This window comes from Nothobranchius furzeri, unplaced genomic scaffold (genome assembly GCF_043380555.1).
Source record: "Nothobranchius furzeri strain GRZ-AD unplaced genomic scaffold, NfurGRZ-RIMD1 Scf099, whole genome shotgun sequence".
NCBI classification, from domain to species: domain Eukaryota; kingdom Metazoa; phylum Chordata; class Actinopteri; order Cyprinodontiformes; family Nothobranchiidae; genus Nothobranchius; species Nothobranchius furzeri.
In genome coordinates this window covers 1-20470 of record NW_027223115.1, presented here as the reverse complement: position 1 = coordinate 20470, position 20470 = coordinate 1, and the positions used below count along the sequence as shown (strand labels likewise).

Genomic DNA, 20470 nt, shown 5'->3' with positions numbered 1-20470 from the left:
CCCTCAGCATTTGTTCCTGCAGCATAAATTAAACTCATATTTTCATTAAACAGGTTTTTTCTCCCTTAGGGACACCTTTGGTTAATAAAAGGACTTTCTTTTGATTGTGACATGGTGTCAGATTGTTTCTTTTCTTTTCTCACGTTCCTGTGTTAGGCCTCCCTGAACCTAGACCAGGGTGAGGTCGTAACAGAGAGAAATGACACGGAGTGTGATGAGACCGGCCCATGGGCAGAGTATATGGCAGTCTTAATGGATCAGACAGGATCCACAGAGCTTGATCGATCTTGTCAGATAATATTAAGAAAAAAGAAAATCTTAAATCAAACTTCAGGTGAAGTAGAGTTGTGGGTTTACAAATATTGTCTTAGAAGTGATTTAGAATGGGGACACAACTTCACCACTTTTAAAGTAATAAAAATAGAAAGATGGTGGCCTCGTAGAATCGAATTTGGGTGTTTTCAAACCAAAGACAGTAGTCTAAGTTCCTGGCAAACAGGAAATATTACACATTGATATCAAAGATTATCGAAGGGGAGGGAAAGAAGAGACGTTTGTCCGACACCCCCTCCTAACACAACACTAAAATATGATTCCTTGTCCATGATAGAAGAGAGTCACATGTGGCAGAAAGTAAAAGATAATGTGATTAAATGGTTATCAAAAGTGCCCCCTGCAGTGTCTGATCCCCTGGCTGAGGCAGAGGAAGGTGAAGAGACCGTTCCTCTCTTTCTGGAGCCCGGAGGGCGGGGTAAGAGATCTACTTCAGAATTAGCTCGACTCTTACGTAAAGGTCATAGTGAATATGCAAACTACACAGGATATCAGAATTATATACTCCCCATTAATAGTAGATATTTTAATTGGACATTTTTTAGCCTCCATAATGAGGTAGGCCTTCAGCCACAAGGCTGGGAGCTGCATAAGATAAAACACACTCTTTATACAGAATGGGTTTACGAAGTTCCCAATTTTAAACACCCGAATGTAGTGCAATGGATGAAAAAGAATCAATCTGATCCCACTAATTTAGATACAGGGTTTCATGCATGGAATGAGGAAACTAGACTCTTTTTAACCAAGAAAGCGAATAACAGCGCTTTATGGCAGGGAGGCGAGCCACTTAGAGTAAGGATCGCAGGAGCATATTATCAAAAGTGTACAGCTACTCCTGATAGTATAATTGAGGCAGACTCCATATTCGAAGCAGTAAATGAAATGATTAGACCAACCCATAAGAAAGATTTTTATCACAGTCCCACATGGGCTAGAAATTACACCTTAATGCTTGAAGGATGTCAGGTGGAAGTCTGTAATAATACTAAGGGGTTAACTAGAAGGATGTGTATTTTTTGGTATTCACAACTATATGGATTAACAGTTGGAGGTCTGCGTCCAGACACATTAGGAGATCGAGAGTTTTTTAAACCTAGGCCTCCTTATCTAAACATAGCTACTTTAGGAACTGGAGAATTATGCTATAAAGTCTTACGTGGTTATATGCAAAGAAATATTCCAGAAGATTATAGATATTATAGAAAAGGAATGTACGAGACATATCCTATGACATACTGGTATGGAGAGGGATATAATAAGCAAAAATATGATTATTACCCCCAGGACACACGGATTGAAGCAGAAACCTTTGAAAGAAAATTAGTGGGAACTAAAACTCTTGTGATGGAACATGGTCAGCTTCGAGTTAAAACAAATTGGTTTTCTATTGATAAATCAAATACTTGGGAAGTAAATGATACGAAAACCGGAAATGGTCTTTTAGATCGTATAATAATTATGAATGATAAGGTTGGAGACTTAGTGCCCCCTGGATTCACAGCCCCAGGAACAACTAAGTGGGGAGCGTTTAGTCTGGTTAATTTTAATTACCTTAATGGATTAGGCATAGACCATCATGTGTGTTTTAATGAACCTAGATTAGGGAAAAATCCTCAACCTGAAAGATTCACAATTTACCCTGACACACCCAAAGAGTTTCCTAACTTCAGAAATTTCCCAAATTGGGACCTGAGAAGCGGTTTTTGCTCACCATTTCGAAGATCGTTGGATCAGCAAAAAGCCGACTGGTTTGATTATTTTGCGTATGGCATAAATGGCACATTACGTCATGTGAGTTTAATAGTTCGCGGTGTGGGGGAAATTGTGAGTGACAGTGTGGTGCAAGTTTCTAATAATGTAATTCAAGGAACTTCTGATTCAATGGAAACTTTAGTAAAAGGAGTGAGAGAGCACATAATTAGGCCAGTCTGGGATGCTCTCTTTTGGCCTCTCTGTGCACTCGGATTAATGTCTGGGGTGATTGTTTTATTAATCGGTATGATTTTGGCCTGTAAACACAACAAGTGGCAGTTGACAGGAAGAAGGCTGTTAGGAGATAGAAGACCTGACCTGGTGCATCTAGATAAGATGGGAAGAGAGGTGTCAGGACAGGGGGAGCATTAGCCCTCCCTCTTGTTGCTCCTGTTTAAGTATAAGCCTCTCTGCATGTACCAGCATGTCACTTGCTCCTTACCTGTCAGTGTAACTTGAAGTGGACACAAATGGCTAATCAAACTCACCCTGAATCTGAACTGCTTGACGCTCTGAATCTTGAGGTATGTCAGGATTTTATAATGATTTTATCCAGTTTATCTTTAGGATGTTGTAGACATTTCATAACTGGTGTAAACTTGTTATGAGGATTTTTTGTTGTAAAACTATGCCTGCAGAAGAATTGTGGTGTGATTCTTCCTGCAGCTTCTGCTGATTTATTTTCTCCTATAATTAAGAAGTGTTTATGCAGTAATGCAATTACTAATTGCTTCATAGAATGAGTTATATATCTCATGTGGGACATATTTATGTTCCTTTCAGATGGATTCGATCCTGCAGAATATCATAGAGGGATTAATCCCCTCTGCAAATCCACCAACTGTTTTCTCTCTGAATGGTACATATTATTTGTGCACCGTGAATCGCAGGAGGGACGGATTGCCTCAGACTAAGACGATCGGACTCCAATGTGAGCATTCTACGATGAATGAACACTGCGTGTCTTGCAGGTTTATTCAGTACGTCCAAACCAAATGGAAACGGGACTCAAGCGGGAGGCTGGTCAGGAGGACGACGTACTAATGTTGACCTCTCCTGGCATGAATGACCTGCTTGATGGGACCCACGACGAGGAGCTGACAACGGCGCCCTCATCTGACGTGGCAGAAGAAGTTGTATCAGTAATGACCACAACTTCGACATGTGTCCCGTGTCCTGATGTGATGAGTGAAGTCCCTATGATCTGTCTTAGTAGGGAGCCAGCAGGCATTCCTCCCCCTGTTCGAATTGCCCCCGGTAAGGAGTTGCGATGGAGGATTAAATCCCAGAAGGGGTGTTACTTTGTTTGTCAAGAGTCAAGAGTCAAGAGTCATTTATTGTCATATTCTCCACATGTACAGGACATACAGAGAAATGAAATTCAGTTTCAGCACACACAATTCAAAGATCATACATACGTGGGTAAGACACATAACAAGAATTGGTGACTGCGGTCATTCGCAACATGAGTCGCGCTACCTTAATAGCTAGATGAAAAGGGTGTTACATGAGGAAAGTTCAGGGAGGGTAAAAAACGGCATTAACAGGGTTACACCAGCAGGGTGTAGCACTCCAATGCAAAAAAACGCCCGACATGGAAGCACAGACGGCACGTGTACAACATCAGAGTCCAAAGGGGAGGTGGGGGTGGGCGGGATCCTGAAGCCTCCAATGGGAGCTGCCACTACGGCGCATCGACCAGCTGCAGAACAACAGGTGGGAGGGAGAGATAAGGAACAGAGAGCACATTTGAGTTCCCTGCAGACATGTCAGCCTGAAGGAAGAGGGTGAAGGTCGGGACACAGCATCTGTCGGCATTCCTCCTTTTGTGGGGGTGTGTTGAGGCAGCCTTGAGAGGCTGCTATGGCGTCAGATCAGGATAAACATAGCTTTGTTTAGAGTAGACAGAGATAATCTTCCCCTCCGTCTTGTAGTCTCTAAGTGGTCATTCATGTCCACCAGTGAAGCCAATTTTACATTCCACATCCCCGCATCGTCCGGCGACCCTCTCCGAGATCAAATCCATCTTGCGCACTAACACAGGCAACGCCGCAAGGACATTGTCCAGCTTACGGTTCACCTCGAGTAACGTCCCAGTCTGTGAGGCCACCGCACGAGCGGCACATTCCGTGGGTACGGGTCGCACTCCAATTGCTCCCGTCTTCCCAAATTTCCAGAAAACCAGATATCCTCCCACTCCAATCAGAAGAAATCCAGTGATCATTAGGCCGAATATCCACAAATCTTCCACGTCCTCGATGGACAGCTGAGAGAGGCACACGATTCGCCAGACCTCCCAAGAATCGAGTGCATATCCCGATGCGAATGTCCCCTCGGGACAGGTGGGAGCCCCCTTCTCCGTTCTCATCGTAGAGAAAATTTTGTCAATCACGTTGTCAAGGCAAGATTATAGATTGCTTCCAGTTTATGAATATTTTGTCTGTAAAGACTGGATGGTTCGGCCCAGAAGTCTGTGACTCTTTTGGGACCGCACCTTTGTTAGATACGAGAAATCATGTTTTGGTTTTCAGCGCCAGCTTCCCACCGCAAATGCTGGGATCGCATCCACGTGGAGAAGCTCCGGTGATGGATTTATCTTTATTCTTCTTGGGTGAAGATCCCGCGGATGGGAGAAAGCAGTTTAAAGGTTATGTAACAACCCGCAAAGGGACCTTGTGTTTACCCATAGCTGATGATGGCATTATGATGAGAATGAGGGTTGATGTTGAGGCCACACTTAGGTCTCTGAGTGTTCAGCCGTTCCTGAGTGAGATGGATGCTAGATTTACGAAGGCTTGCATTGCTGCTCTTTGTTTTTATGGTCCTTTGCCCAAGTTCGTCCCCGTGGGGGATGTTGCAAGTCCCAGCCGGTCAAGACTTAGAAACAGTGGTCAGAGACAAGGGTCACAGAAGGGTCAAGAGGACAAGGGTTCAGGACTTGCTGTCGGGGGCAGAACTAGGCCAAGGGTCAAGAGGCAGGCTGGTTTCTCTGGATCCACCCATGGCCCCACCCCTGGATCCACCTCTGGCGGGAAAAGAAGGAATGGAGAAGAGTAAAAGACAGTCCATTTGGATCCAGAAGTCCTCAGGAATGCTGAAGGAAGACCTACAATTTGCTACCAACATGAAGATTTATGACCTGTGCTCCCATAAGGGGTGCAACATGTAACTTTTGTGCCCTCATGTGAATACTGCATGAAGTGATAATGACACCAAAATGTTTTGTGTAGAGCTAAAAAAAGTGTATTTGGTAAATGACCTCTTGACCTAAACTGTCAGGAGAGAATGACTTGTGACTCTTACATTGTTTAGAGCAGTCTCAGGAATGATATAAAAACAGCAGCCCAGATCGAAGCTGGGGAGTAGTCTGGGGAGATTCTCAGAAGATACAAGCTGGTGTAAACTAACTCTCTTATTTAATCATTTTGAACTAATTCCTCCTTGGGGGATAGCGGTTGTTTTTATATTTACTCATTTTTGTATTTTTCTATTTTGTAATAAACTTTTTTGGAAAAGAAACATAATCCTGATTATTTCAGGTTTTCTCTAAAGCTTCACGAGTGGGGGCCCTGACCATTGTTGCACAGGAGGTAAGCATGTCGATTATAGGTCTCTGAATTATCAGGACTTACTTTACAGTTTATAATAAATTAATATAAAGAAACCTCAAGATAAGAGGAGTTTGACTCCTCCCCCACCTGCGAGTAACGAGTTGTCTTAAGGGCGATAAAACCAAAATATTAGAGGTTATTTTTGGCTCTGATTGCAGGTTGAAAAAGTCTCTATCAGCTGGAGGGTTGGATTAATTAAATAAATTGATAAATTTATGTTAGCCTGATCAACTAACAAAAATCATTTTATAGTTACCAACCTCCCACATAAGCTGATAGAGGCGCAATTAATCCAGATAATCCAAACAATTGCTGAGAGGATTGGCCTTCCTACAGACTTCACTCTAGTATCTTAACCAAAAGATAACGAGTTTAAAAGAAGTGGACTACTCTGGGGATACTATTCGTGCAAGTCATTTCACCTTTAAAATAAAAGATACGATTCTAATTAGGAGGTCCATAACCAGGGTCTAGTACGATAAAACTCGCCGACACCCCCACAGAACCCTGATAGATGCACTGTCTCATAAGTTCTAACGGAACCGGTAAATGGGACGTGCACGCGACAACAGGTCTGTGAGAGCCAGAGATTTTCTTTGTTTGAAGTGACCAAATACTTATTTTCCACCCTGATTTACAAATTAATTCTATAAAAATCCCGCCATGTGAAGTCATGGATTTTTTTCACATTCTGTCTCTCACTGTTGAAGTGTACCTATGATGTAAATTACTGATCTCTGTCATCATTTTAAGTGGGAGAACTTGCACAATCGGTGGCTGACTAAATACTTATTTGCCCCACTGTACATCCAAGTGACTTCTCAGGAATGTGGAAATCCTTGAGCCTGTGGGTGGCGTTTAATACACGCGGGAAAGTCTGCAGTGTCCTCCATTATAAGGTAAACAAAGGCAGGCATGAGCTGTTGCTTTTCGAAACTCAGAACCACATTATTTTATTAATTTGCTGTGTGTGTCCTCATAATCATGTGCCACACACACACTGCTTTCTCCCCTGAGCAGCTCACCAGGGCAAGAGCTCCAATGTGGAGAACAGGCACGCACAAACACACACACAGCTATTCTCTTCTCCCGTTCCCACACTGATCGGCAGCTCCGTGCTACAACATCCAGCATGAAAATGAATCGCGCATGATCCCCAGTGAGTCATGGTGGATGGCTGCTTATACTGAGTCAGGATCCTCCTCTCTCCCCCTTTCTCCACTAACGTCCTCTTTTCCACCTTGCTCCTGTCTGCGATCCTCTTCGGTAGTGTCCCAGCTGCCATCTCCTATGATCGCCAGACTCTGTTGTCCTTCCGTTTGTTCACGATCGCCCAAGATGCACTGAGGATTCACCTCCCTGTTTGCTTACATGAGCAGTACACTGGCCCGGAGCCAAACTCAGATTCCTACCTGAATGCCTCCAGCGATGTTTATCCGGTCCCAGGAAAACGTCGGAGGATAAGAGGTAAGTGAGCAGGAATCCAGGTGAGAAATAAGACTTCTCTTAAAATGTGGTTTATCTAGTAAACACGTGATCTTCTAGCTTCTTGTCCTTTGTTTGGCGACCTGAGCGCCACTTCCGCATTCCCGCCAGGCTGCGTTGCGGCGTGGTTTCTTCATCCAAGTTTTTAAGGTCGGTTTATCCTCATTCTTCAGCGCTTTCTCCTCCTGTTTCCTCCATGAGTGGTTTTTATAAACACCGTGGATCTAACCCTGCTAATTTACGTCCACTAACTCCAGCTGTTACTGTAGTATCTGATTCCTCCACCTCACTCAACATGGCTATTAAATACCTGCTCTGTTAACAATAAGTCCTTCCTGCATGATCTAATTCTCTTTAAAAACCTGGATTTTCTGTTTCTGACTGGAGTTTGGCAGCAAACATCCGATTATTCTGGTCTGATTGAACTTTGCCCAAGTGGTTATTTTTTTCTTAGCTAGCCCCGGGGTTCTGGTCGTGGTGGAGGCCTAGCTGTTGTTTTCAGAGACCATTTTCCATGTAGCTCTACAACCTCTGGTCACTTTGCTTCCTTTGAACTGCAGCTGATTAAAGTCGGGGGTAAGGACCCGTTCTACTGTGCTGTGGTTCATTGTCCACCTGGTCCAAACAGTTCTTTCCTTCAGGAGTTTAGTGACTTTCTATCTTCCACTGTGAAGCTGTCCAGACTGGTGACTTTAACATCCACATTGATGATCCCTCTGATCGCTTTGCCATGAATTTCTCCAGCCTTATGGACTCCTTCAGCTAGAACCAGCATGTTTCTGGCCACACACACCAGGGATCACACTCTGGACCTTGTTTTTACCCTGAGTCTAAATGCTGACAGTGTTTGTCCTGAGGACATTTATATTTCTGATCACCATTTTCTTTAACTAGTCAGTTTCTGCGTCCCCACGTCCTGCTCACCGTATGGTTAGTTCTCGTTTTCTTAATGAGAGCACAGCTAGCAATTTTTCTGCTGCTTTTGATCCACCCTGTTCTTCTGATATTGACCCAGATTCCTTAACTGCTCAGTTTAACGAGCACTGCCTCTCCATTCTGGACAACATCTGTCTTGTCAGAACCAGATCAGTTCCTGCAGTGAACCCTAGTCCCTGGTTAAATGACCGCACTCGCAGCCTGAAGCGCCAATGCAGAAAATTTGAAGAATAAATTATGGATAGAAATACATTAAGAATATCTAAATAAATTACTCACACATTTTGCAATTTGTAGTTTAGGCAGATCCCCTTGGTAATTTTCTTTGATTTAAATAGAAAACCGTGTGTATTTTTCTCAGTTTTGTGCAATACTAGTCACTGCCAGCCACAGCCCAGTGAGACCAGCCAACATTAACATTTTTAATTAGAGGATTAAAACACAAAGCCACAATGTAATCACATTTCACATCACATACAGAATAAATTAGAAATGACACAAAAGATGGAGGAGCAACAGCTGATGTGGAGAAAACTGGTATTAGTTGTTGTTAGCGCCCTCTACAGTCCGGTGTCGTGACACCATAATGGTCTGGATTGGTTCTACCGTATATCTGGCTGGACGATGTGCCAGCGAGTGATTTCTGTTTGACCTGGACAGCATGTGTCCCTCCAGTGTTCCCGTCCTGCCTCTGAGGCATCGGTACCGATCAGGACGCGACCCAGAATGCTACTCTTGGTGTAGAGGCGACCCTGTAAAGTAGACAGAAGTGAGCAATCTCTGTCTTAAAACTGTACAGTGGTGACACCTTAAAGCTTCAAACCTGCATGACGAGGAACTCCAGAGTCAGTGACAGCTGTGTGATGTCACCAGGAGGCAGGTCGAACAGGAACGGAGCGTTCCAGACTGGGTTGGGACCACCGACCCCTTTTGTCTCTTTTGAATCAACTATCTTACCATCCTGACGCAAGTTGATGACGATATAATGATCTGTTGGAGGAATGTGCAGATCCTCATGTTTATTAAACTCTCATTGTTCTAAAAGAGGCAGGTTTATGGTGTGTGTGGGTCAGAAATTATGTATTTTTGTCACTAAAACCAAATAACCTCAGCCTGAAACCTTCCTTCTCAGTCATAAAAGGACAAAAAGTGTGAGACTCACCCGCATTTCCAGGAATTTGTGTGACTTTGACCAGATTCTCAGCCTTTCGGACCATAACTTTGAGTCGCCGGGCCTGCGCCTGGTACTGCAATAGGACCAGGAGCTGCCCCAAAGTCTGAGGCACCCAAACGGAGCTCTTCCTGCGACTCGGTGACTCCAAAGAACTCACACTCTGAGGGTAAAGAAGAGAGAAAAGACCAGATATTTGTAAGACTATAACTTGGAATATTACGGAATATTAATGTAAAAAAATGAACATTAATGTGATCAAATCAGGTTTATTAATTAATTAGATTAATTGATTATCTTTACATGGAACTTTTGAATGTATCTAAAGATCGTAAACACTCTTGTCTCGAGTCACTTTAGATATCAGCATCTGCTGATGTGTGGATCAGGTGGTTATTTCCATCTGAGTTTGTGTCAACCTTCATTAACCAAAGCTGTGAGCGACCCAGTGAGTCACTTTCTGCTGTCGGCTGAATGATCAGCGGCAGGCGACCAGCATGCTAAAACCAGACTGTATCAAGTTTCAGTTCACTGCCTCTGTCACTAACGCTTCATCTCGGAGGACGTCACTCCTTTGAGTGATGTTGTGTGAAAAGACAGCGGTGTCTCAACTAGAAGACGCTCATTTCATCTGGATGTGTCCTGTGAAGGATAGTTAAAAAACTAGGAGTTTTATAATAAAGAGACAAAAGCAGGACTTAAAGCTACAATGGTAACTTTGGAAAACAAATTAGCTTCAAACTTTTTTCTTGCCTTTTAACAACGTTCTAACCTAATATAGCTATGAATATATTGTGGAGATTAAAAAAATGAGGATGTTCTTTCATACTTGAGTAAAAACCTCCGCCAATACTCGGATGGAAAGCAACTATTGGACCATCTGGATGTCGGTCTCGCCTAAGCCTAACTTCCCTGGGTCCTCCATTCATTACGCATTTGCGTAATTAGCAATACAAACCCACTGGTGCAAGAGGTTCTCTGCTCACTAATATCAGAGAAAGACAAAACAACCGGCTGCTTCCACTTCAACTTTAGGACAAACTACCACAGTCCCAAAATGAAAAACACCATTTGAAGTCACAAACAACAAAAGGTATTTGGACCTAGAAAAACGGCGACTGCTGTTTAGGACTATCTTGTGTCCTCTGGCATCACAGATCTCCGATACCTGCAGAGGCGTCTCAGGGATGATGCTCAAAACCTAGCTTGTTCCGTAGATTCGCTCTAACAACTTTAACCCTTTAAATACCACTGGTTTCAAGCTTTGAATATCACTGGAGATGTTCTGGTGAAGGTTCTCAGTCTTCCAGGTCATGGTAATCCAAAAGGGCTTCCACACATGTGGTGGATGAGAAGCGAAACATCTTCAAAAACCAAAGATGTCCAGTTGCCTTCATTTGAATCCTTTTGGATCACTGGAGATATAAAAAATAAACCTTTTTTTCCATACTTTTTCAACTTTGTAGTTGGCTACAGGAACTCCAGGAAACTTCTGGGAGAAAGGACGGTGACAGGGTGACAGAGCTTTGTCCTCTCAGCCATTATGTCTTCATACAAAATCGTCCCTTTCAGGACTTTGCTGAGATGGCAGCGTATTGCGACTGCTTTGACAGTGATTGATGTCACAGATCACTCACTGCCAACAGGCACCCATGGACATTTATAAAATGAAAAGTTTTATTCTCTCAAAGTACGCTGCAATTTAATCTTTTTGGGGGACGTGGAGAGCAGCTATGACATTAACTCATTCGCTGCCAGCCGTTTCCTGATCGGTAAAGCCCTTCGTGGCCAGCGTTTCTCACAGAACGTTGCGCGCTAGGATGATGTCGACTCCAAAACAAAGCGGAAAATCACCTCTTACATCAGGAAGAATCCGCTCGTTTCGAACTTTATCCATTCTTTCATAATCCGTTGTTGAATTGTGATCGGCAGAAGCTTTTCCGGTTCGCGCCTCACTTTTTTTACAGCAGCGGCCCAAAACGAACTCCCTAACACATGGATGTTCTGCTTCCCGATCACGTGATGTGTGATGAATGCGGGTGAATATCGGCTTCATAGCTGAGATGTTTGTTCTCACGGTGGCTCGTTCCGATGCCCACAAAGTAAAAACAGGTCATTGGCAGTGAACGGTTGGATTTAAAATGATGACTTTAGTCGTCAATGACTGTGAATGAGTTAAAGGAGGCATTCATTGACCAGAGGAAGTGCCGTTTCTTATGGTGCTCTGTAGGAAACCTCAAAGTGGACAAAATAGTGGCACTGTGGAGAATTTCTGTTGTATTATTTATTTTTTTTGTGTTGGAAGTGTAGTAATGGTGTATTTAAAGCAACATCAACACTACGTTCTTTCCTTTTTCTACCATTCTGATTCACAAGCAACCCTTCCAACTATGCGAAAGCCAGTAGTCTGGCGACATCTGCTGATGTCATTTTCTACAGAGCTTTGTCCAATCAGCATAAGTTACCGTAAATCCTCTAATACAGGCCTGTATTCAATTAACGGCCGGGTCTCGTATTTTGGCCGGTGTCGGAGTCGGCGGAGGTGAATAATGGCCGGTCTCTTATTGTGGCCGGGTGGAATGTGGTAACAAGCAAGTACGGGGGGCGGTTGTGTCATCGTCTCACTTTTGATTTGCCAGTGATAGACCGCAAGGGTAACTTTAAACGTGCGGAGACGAAGAGGAGGCGAAAATTTGATATCAAGTTCAAAGAGAACGTGCACTGTAGAACACTGGGGAGCAATAGTCATCGACTAGTCGCTGTCACGTGATAATGACCGGCAAGATGCAGCCCTCGGAAAAGACAGCAGCCTGCTATCAGCAGGTGACAAGCTCCTGCGCTCGGGGGGGCAAGGCGCTGTGCCAGAGCGTCGGTACTGACACGCGATCGTTCATGTCGGTTCATTTCCTTTAATGTTTTCTGTCTTTTATTTGCGCCTGATGTGTTTCGCTGTGGAGCGGGGCGCATCACCTTGTCATCCGGTGACGCACCGATCACTGATGCGGCCGCCAAGCAGCGAGCACTCCGCTGTTTTTGCGGTCGGTAGATCTTTTAGAACTGCAGTTCAAAGGTAACTCATAAGGTGAATATATATGAACCCAGGTAGCAGTTTCTCTTTAGGACTGAGAGGAGATGCAGGAAGATAATAAACAGGCAGGACAGAAAAATAGTCAAATAAAAACAAGTTAGTTTTTGTACCTGCTGGTTGCAACAAACAGACACCATTGAAGGTAATCATTAGTGAGGAACAGAAAATGAAATAATTATTTTAATGTTTAGAGCAGCAGGAACTCCGAGAGGCTGCAGACGCATCAGTGAGTTTGCGGCCGCTGCGCAGGGGGAGGGGGGAGAGGGCTGAAGCAGAAACTACCGTTGTTAAAAGAAATGTGTTTAACTTTGAAAATGTGGGCGCAATTTTAATTGTCAAAAACTCCAGCGAACCATTAGTTCATTTTGCTCAATTAGAAATAGAGGCCTGCCTCTAATACTGGCCCTCCTTCCAATAAAGGCCTGGAGCTTGATGAGCTTGAGTCAAATACAGGCCCCGGCCTGTATTAGAGGATTTACGGTAATCGCGGTTACCCCTTGGCGACTCTACTGGACCATTTGTGAATACATACTCTAGTTCAGGTACTCGACTGGCCCCTGAAATGGCCCGGAAAGTGTCCCAGTGAAACAGAGACACGCACATGCCACGAAGGTTGAGCAAAATGACCCGGAAGTTCTGATGTTTGAAGCGGTCCATATGTTCATGAAGGATTAAAGCATGAATAGATTTAAAAACTCACATCAAACCACATCTGGCCTGAGTTATGCCACTTACACACTAGCATGGCTCCGCTCCAGCCCGGCCGTGTTCGTTCCACACTTCCTTAGGAATGCGGACATGATTGAGCACATGGGCGGTCTGTGATCTCATGAGCACATTTCCGCGCACAAGGACGGGGCAAAGAGCGCTGAGAAGACCATGGTGTGTTAAATGGCCTATATTTGTTATAGCACCTTCTAGAGTCCTGGAACCCCCAAGGCACTTTACAACACAATCAGTCATTCGCCCATTTACACGTTGGTGAGGATGAGCTACAATGTAACCACAGCTGGCCTGGGTCGCACTGTCAGAGGCGAGTCTGCCTAGCACTGTCGCCACTGGTCCCTCTGAACACCAGTAGGCAAGGGGGATTAAGTGTTTTGCCCAAGGACACAATGGCGGCGACAGAGTGAGCGGGGCTCGAACCTGCAACCTTCCGATTACGGGGCAAGCACTGAAATCCTGTGCCGCCGTTGCCCTTAAAAGCAGCATGAGCAGTCTTGCTTTTGGAGACTCTGACTCTGGCAGCACTCTGTGCGTGTGTGTGTGCGCACGCACCTCCTCACAGCAGTGAGGGGCATCGAAATACGGCTTTAGGCCCTGTCCACACGTAGCCGGGGATCTGCCAAAACGTAGATATTTTTCTACGTTTTGGCCTGTCATCCACACGAAAACGAAGTTTTTTCACACGAAAACGGATCTTTTTAAAAACTCCGGCCAAAGTGAAGATCTGCGTTTTCTCCGTTTTGGGTGTCTGCGTGTGGACAGACAAAACCGGAGTTTTAAGGTCAGCAACGTCACTTTCCGCGACAAAAAAATGCTGACACCACGTGTGCGACCTGTGTTTACACTAGCCAACAGCATGGATGCCCTCAGAGCTGCGCTCGCTTTATCAATTGTCCAAGCGCTTTTTGCTTGTTTGTTTTTGCAAGCGGAATTACTGCTCCTTGCGGAAGACCACAGACGAAGGACGAGGTTAAGAACGGGGGAAGTACTGCCGCCTACAGGTCTGGCATGTCCTTAACAACGTATTTATCCGGATACGTGTGGACAGAGTTTGTTTTTTTAAACGAGGTGGTGTGGATGCAAGTTTTTGGAGGGGCGGATATTCGTTTTTTTAAAAACCCGGCTACGTGTGGACTAGGCCTTAGTCAGAGGCTTGTTAACTCCACAGCATCCAATGAATTACGCATGTGGGAAGCCCCCACAGGCTGTTTCTATCTGCCAGTCGGAGGCTTCACCTAATGGTAGACGTGCTTTTGAGCCAGCCAGTCAGTCAGCGGTGGGCGTGTCGGCCCTGTTCAGCTCCAGGCAGACCTCCTCGAGAAGAGGGCTGAAAAGATGTCTGGTTGTGTTCGAGAAAAAGTAACGCTACCTAAATGTGTTGTGTACATCTGTATTGGGACGTTAGTTTATGATTGTTGTTTTGTGCAGCACTTTGGTCGGCTCTCATGCCATTTTTCACATGTGCTATACAAATGAATGTGATATGATATGGTTGATGAGAAAACTCCCAACCCAGTCCAGGCGGAGGGGAGCTGAGACTTGTGTCTAAGGGCTATTATTTTCACTCACACCTCCTAATATCTAAGAAAAATTACAAGAAATGACTAAATGAACATTGCTTTTTTCTTAGTGTAAACATCAAACGGTTGATTTCATGGTGTAACATAAACCAGTTCAGAATACCTGAATAAAAAAAACAATTCACTCCAGGACTAAACAAATTCATTTGTATTTTCAGAAGCTGCAGAAGTCTGTTATCAGTAGATGTGTCTGAATAAAGTCTTCTGAACCCAAACCCCCCAAAAAGGCTATTTTGATGCTTCCTGGCAGCGTGGCAGCAGCATCACAGAGGGCACGGTGTGGGCGTTCAGCCAATCAGTTGTTTCCTCTGCAGTCACAAACAACAAAGTCAGCGTGACTAACCGCTCTGGGAAAGTGTCCAAGCTGATTAGAGCCCTGATTCCCTCCAAGAGAAAACTTTTGAAAACTGCAAGTCTGGCTCACATGTCAGGATTTTAAAACTTCAATTCAATTCAAGTTTATTTATATAGCGCCAAATCACGACAAGAGTCATCTCAAGGCACTTCACATAGCAAACATTCCAATTCAGGTCAGTTCATTAAGCCAATCAGAAATAATGTTTCCTGTATAAGGAACCCAGCAAATTGCATCAAGTCACTGACTAGTCACACACACATATGTGGCAATAAAAGACAGATATAACAGTTGTGGTCCTAGAATACGACCATACAGAAAAATAAACTACACACGAACTGAACGAACATTCAAACAGGGAATCAAGCATAACCGCTCAAGATGGTGGAGGAGGAGCTTGCCCAGGGCTGAACGATCTACCGTGTTTGGACCGAAATTGTGATTTCAAACAGAACGATCACGTGACCGTCAAAGCTGCGGTTTTTGCAATTTTGACCGATCCAGGATCTGTTGTGTACATTTTTTTAACATCCAGGGTTTCCCCGTGTCTTACAGTGGCAGCAACAGCCAGCGCGGGGGAGGGGGTATGGGGTGCCATTTGTAAAGTCAAACAGTCATAATCTAACAGCAATATTTTTGGTTATTTTGCCTATCATAAGAGAAAAAATTGGGAGTTCACTTTTTCGAAGTCATATTTTCATCATGTTATTCATACATTTATAAATGTTAAAGTTTCCAAATAAATATTTAGTTAGCAAGCTAAATATTTAATTTGCAGTTAAATATTTATTTTGCAAACTAAATATTTAGGTCTGATCTAAATATTTAGTTTGTAAAATAAATATTTAATTCACTAACTAAATATTGAATTTACTAACTAAATATTTATTTTGGAACTAAATATTTAATTTGTAAATTAAATATTTATTTTCTGAAATAAATATTTAGATCCCAGCTAAATATTTATTTTGGAGTTAAACATTTAGTTTGCAAAATCAGTATTTGGGAAATAAATATTTAAGTCTGACCCAAAAATATAAAATATAGTGTGGAGCTAAATAACATCGTGGAAAATAAATATTTAGCTGGTACTTAAACATTTAGCTAATATGCAAATTTGCTTGCCAATAAGCGGAAGTTGGTTACCAAAATAAAAGCTGGATCTCGCTAACTTCTTTATAAACTCTTGCTCCGAACCAGAACTTGTTTTATCTCCGGTTCTATTCTTCTGAACATGTCCGACGTGTTGGCTGAAGAAGACTTGTTGTGCGTTAAGTGATTTGTTTTTGTGGTTTGCACTTCAGGGCCACATATAAGGGTCCTCAGAAATGTAGCTAGGTTTGTCACCAGGCGTTAGGAACAGCGACAAAGTCGCTGAGTTGACTCTACCTCTCTCTCTGCTGCTAAAGCTACAGATAGCAAATGCTACGGGCGATGCCTGAGCGTGAACGCGCATGAAGCAGCCTGCTCGACCCGAGCATCTCTCTTTTTCTGTGATTTTACAGAAAAACCGGCAATCACAGTAAAAATGCCAGGGCTCATTCTACAGGACCAGGGCATTGCAGGAGAATGTATGAAGAAGACATTTATTATTTCTATACATGTTTTGGCTGTCAAACTTCCATAATGCCCCTTTAATACAGCATACTATTGTTTTTGGATGGTAAAAAGTGCCAAGAGTCAAAACTTAACTTTGGAAAAAGTGGGGGACATTGTATCATTCGTTTATTATTCCCTGATGGGTGCCATGGTGACAACAAGCCACTGGTGATGTCCACAGTGACCCTAATGAGCCACTTTTAGTAGCTTTAACATTTCTGTTCAGCTTGGTCCTCTGATCTGGTGCGTACCTATTCCCCACATTGACATGTTGTCTCAGATTTAGAAGACCAGAGCCTTTTTTTCTTTGTAGTCAGGTTTATTCTTTCTAAACTGGCTACATTTTGTGCACCAAACAAATAAAAGTTAGGTCAGATCTGTACCTTCTTTAGCTTGGCTTTACTCATGCTGAGTTGCCTGCTGTAGGTAGTGGTGGTGTCAGGCTGCCAGTCCACCTGCTCACAGGCCAGCTCCATCACACCCAGAGCAGCCTCTCTTAGTCCAGAGAAGTCTCTGCTGTAGACAGCCAGTCTCAGCGTGCAGGTCTGCAGCTCCTCCACAGAACCCACCTGCAGCACCAAGTTCTGGCTGTGGAGATCTGGGCCCAGGCTGCGCCGCCGTGGGGGGATCTGCTGCGGGGTGGGGTAAAGAGGAGGGAGGCTGGCCCGGACAAACACCCCACCGCGTCTACGGTTGTCCCCAGAGAGACTCAGGATGTTGACCACCAGGGTGCAGGAAGCAGAGCTGAGGAGTAGAGAGAAGTGCAGGAGAGGCGCTGGTCTGGAGGAGAGGGAGTGAGAACCGTACCGGGACAGAAGCGGCTCCCCAGGCCTGGTCAGGTGTCTGCTCTCATCGTATGCTAAAGCATCCCCACTCACCGTGCGGCGCCGACCCATGACCTGGCGGGTTCTAGACACAAGATTCAGCTTAGTGAGGGAGGACAAAGAGAATCTACTGGGACCTCCAGCTTTACTGGGAAAAGCAGGAGAGCTGAAGCGCCGCATTGGGAGGGAAGACTGCACCGGCTCAGCTGACCCGTTAGGCTCTGGCTCAAACGGCAAAGTGGTGAGGTCATCATGAGAGGGGAAAGAGCTTTTAGAGTAAGGAAACTCCAACACTTCTCCATCCAGCTCCTCATACTGCTGTTGGACGGGCTGGGTGCAGGCAGGAAGGTTCAGAGTCACGGTCACCTCCTCAGGAGGAGGAGGAGAAGCCAAGAAAACAGCCTCCTTGTCTGCCGAGGGAATCCTTTTCTTTCTGCGACAGCAGACGATGCAGCCAAGAACCAGACCGTAGCAGAGCACCGCCAGACCCACAGCCAGCAGAATCTGCAGGTGGACTAGACGACAAAAGCACAGAAATAATAAACACAACTCAGAATTAATGCTGCAAACATTTATCCAACAACTAATCAGTCTGAGGAAGGAAATGAGCCTCTGAGTCTGACTCTGAGTGAAGCTAACAGACGGCCTCTCGGTAAACAAGCATCTTGTGTCTGAACTCTGAGACGCTCATTCGATTAAAGAGGAAATGGTCCAATAATGGGACAGTTGATTTACTTCCCATCTGCCTTCGTCAGCTGATTTAATATGAAACCTCAGATTATTAAAACAAACTAATCGGAGAGAGGATGAGGGTTAGAACAACTTTGTTTTATTTTATAAACGTCAAAAAGATGGTAATATAAGAATTGTTCTCTTGAAAAAGCTAAATAGGTTAAGGTATGGCTATCTTCTCAATGAAACCTGTAATTATGTTTTATATCCATAAGGGTGACATCAAACCCAACGGTTCTCGTTGTTTTCATTCTTATTCTTCCAGTGGCAAAATGCAAATATAGAAAAAGAAAAAAATAAAGATGCAGAATAAACGATAATGTGAGTGAAATCCATCCTACCTCCCAAAGTTTCCTGCAGCATCCTCTCAGATTGGTGCAGACTGAGTCAGAGTGAAGTGGTCCATGATCATCATCATCATCATCTATCTGTGCTCCTGGTCTGAAACCTTATAGCAGCAGCTTCACCCTCTGGAGGAGCTCGTCTTTATTCCTCTGACTACTGCGTCAAAAGCATCTTAAGCCCCGCCCTCTTCCAAAAACACAAACAGATTTCTGTTTGTTCCTAACAGCAGCCATGCTTCGTCACATAATGCATTTTAATGGCTACGTTTAGTCAATTAACATTTAAACAGCTACATTCAATCTCTTTTAGAAGAACTTTTTTAGTATAGCACTTTTACTGCTGAAAATCACATTATTTATTTATTTATTTATTGTCATCAAAGGCCTAAACAGAGGTTTTTTTTTTGGGGGGGGGGGGGGGGGGCACACCACTGGTCAAAGTTTGACTCCTGAAAACAAGATCCAGACATTACTGGTCAGTGTCTGCCCTCTAGTGGCCGTTACATGTTTTACAGAGATGTCTTGAGGCTGTTTCATTTAAAATAAAGGAAATGATACGTGTGTGTGTGTGTGTGTGTGTGTGTGTGTGTGTGTGTGTGTGTGTGTGTGTGTGTGTGTGTGTGTGTGTGTGTGTGTGTGTGTGTGTGTGTGTGTGTGTGTGTGTGTGTGTGACAGAGAGAGAGAGAGAGAACTTGATGGAAAAATGTGCAAAATTTTAAGCACACTTTAGAGATGGGCACAGCTGGTAAAATTTAGGACACATTTACAGACTTTAAGACCGCCGTGCTCACACACACAAAACCTACAATCAGCCCCCCCCCCCCCCCTCCCCCTGAACTGAGAATAAAAATTATATCTTTAGAAATAAAAATATTTTGCTATGAATGCACATCGGCTCGGGGTCCGGCACCCGCTGATGACGTCACATTACTGCAAATCTACTCGGCTTTCACACACGTTTTGGGAAGACATCAGCAGTTTTGTTAATTAATTCTTGTTTGTTAACACCTAAATGTTTTCTTTATAATTGTAATTTGTTAATAAAACACCATATTATCTTTGTTTTGTAAAGAAACTGCATAAAAACTGCATAAAACCGACATCGGACTGACAAACAATAGAACAGTTCTTATATGTGAAGCCACATCTGTTTGTATTCATGTGGAGTTCGTCTGTATATTTCCTTAGTTGTTATCTAAATACATTCTTTGACTCTAAATGTTGCTTGGTGTCTTTCAACAAAGTTCTTATATTTTATTTTGCCCCGTTTCATCAACATCAAGAGCTTTTGAGGGTCACCATTTATCATTTGCTTATATTTTACATTTCCTTTAGAAATTCAAACATATTTTCTCCAATAAGTGTTGATTTTTGGACTACAGGACTACGACCGCTAAGACTACGACCGCAAATTTGTTCTGACCAATCAAAATCATTACGTGATAATGTAACTCCCGTAAGCTTCATGTTCAGCCAAGCAACTACTTTGACGTCATCGGCAGTCGAACGACCCCGAGCCGATCCTGTACCGACAGCAGAATTTCCTTTTTAATTCTCGGTGGCCGTTCCACCGGTAAACCGATCCTCGGTAATTCACTCGGATAGTTTAATCTGGGGTGCCAAATTGTTACGGAAGTTTTTTATCAAACCGATGAGACACAATAGAAGAACAGTAGTCTTTTGAATTATTTATTTCCGAAGGCATCAAACACATTCATGTCTATGAAGATTAGTGAAATGAGCCAAGAACTAAGGAATATATACCGCTTTAGTCCAACAGGACACACACACACACACACACACACACGCATGTTGACTAAACCAACTGCCCATCCTCCTCCTCCTCACCTCCTACCCAGACATGACAGATGTAACTCACTTCTCTAACTAGGCGTCAAGGCAACCCATGATGCGTGCAGCTGTAGAAACAA

At 43.8% G+C, this 20470-nt stretch overlaps 1 protein-coding gene across 1 annotated transcript; it reads right to left on the bottom strand.

The window, feature by feature from the left end:
• Nucleotides 1-8528: 8528 nt before the first annotated feature.
• LOC139065195 (synaptotagmin-5-like) lies at nucleotides 8529-18899 on the bottom strand. The gene is made up of 5 exons (XM_070547892.1): nucleotides 18537-18899; nucleotides 17023-17978; nucleotides 9283-9454; nucleotides 8944-9110; nucleotides 8529-8872 (listed from the first exon to the last, which is right to left on the bottom strand). The coding sequence occupies exons 1-5, from the start codon at nucleotides 18556-18558 to the stop codon at nucleotides 8723-8725; spliced, it is 1467 nt and encodes a 488-aa protein (XP_070403993.1). The 5' UTR covers nucleotides 18559-18899; the 3' UTR covers nucleotides 8529-8722.
• Nucleotides 18900-20470: the final 1571 nt, after the last annotated feature.

Excerpts from the sequence above, each read along its gene's own strand:
- LOC139065195 (XM_070547892.1), bottom strand. The coding sequence starts at position 18,558 with ATGCTGCAGGAAACTTTGGGAG. Across the intron at positions 17,979-18,536 it reads GCTGCAGGAAACTTTGGGAG|TCCACCTGCAGATTCTGCTG; the intron begins GTAGGATGGATT and ends TTTGTCGTCTAG. Across the intron at positions 9,111-9,282 it reads ACAAATTCCTGGAAATGCGG|ATCATTATATCGTCATCAAC; the intron begins GTGAGTCTCACA and ends TTCCTCCAACAG.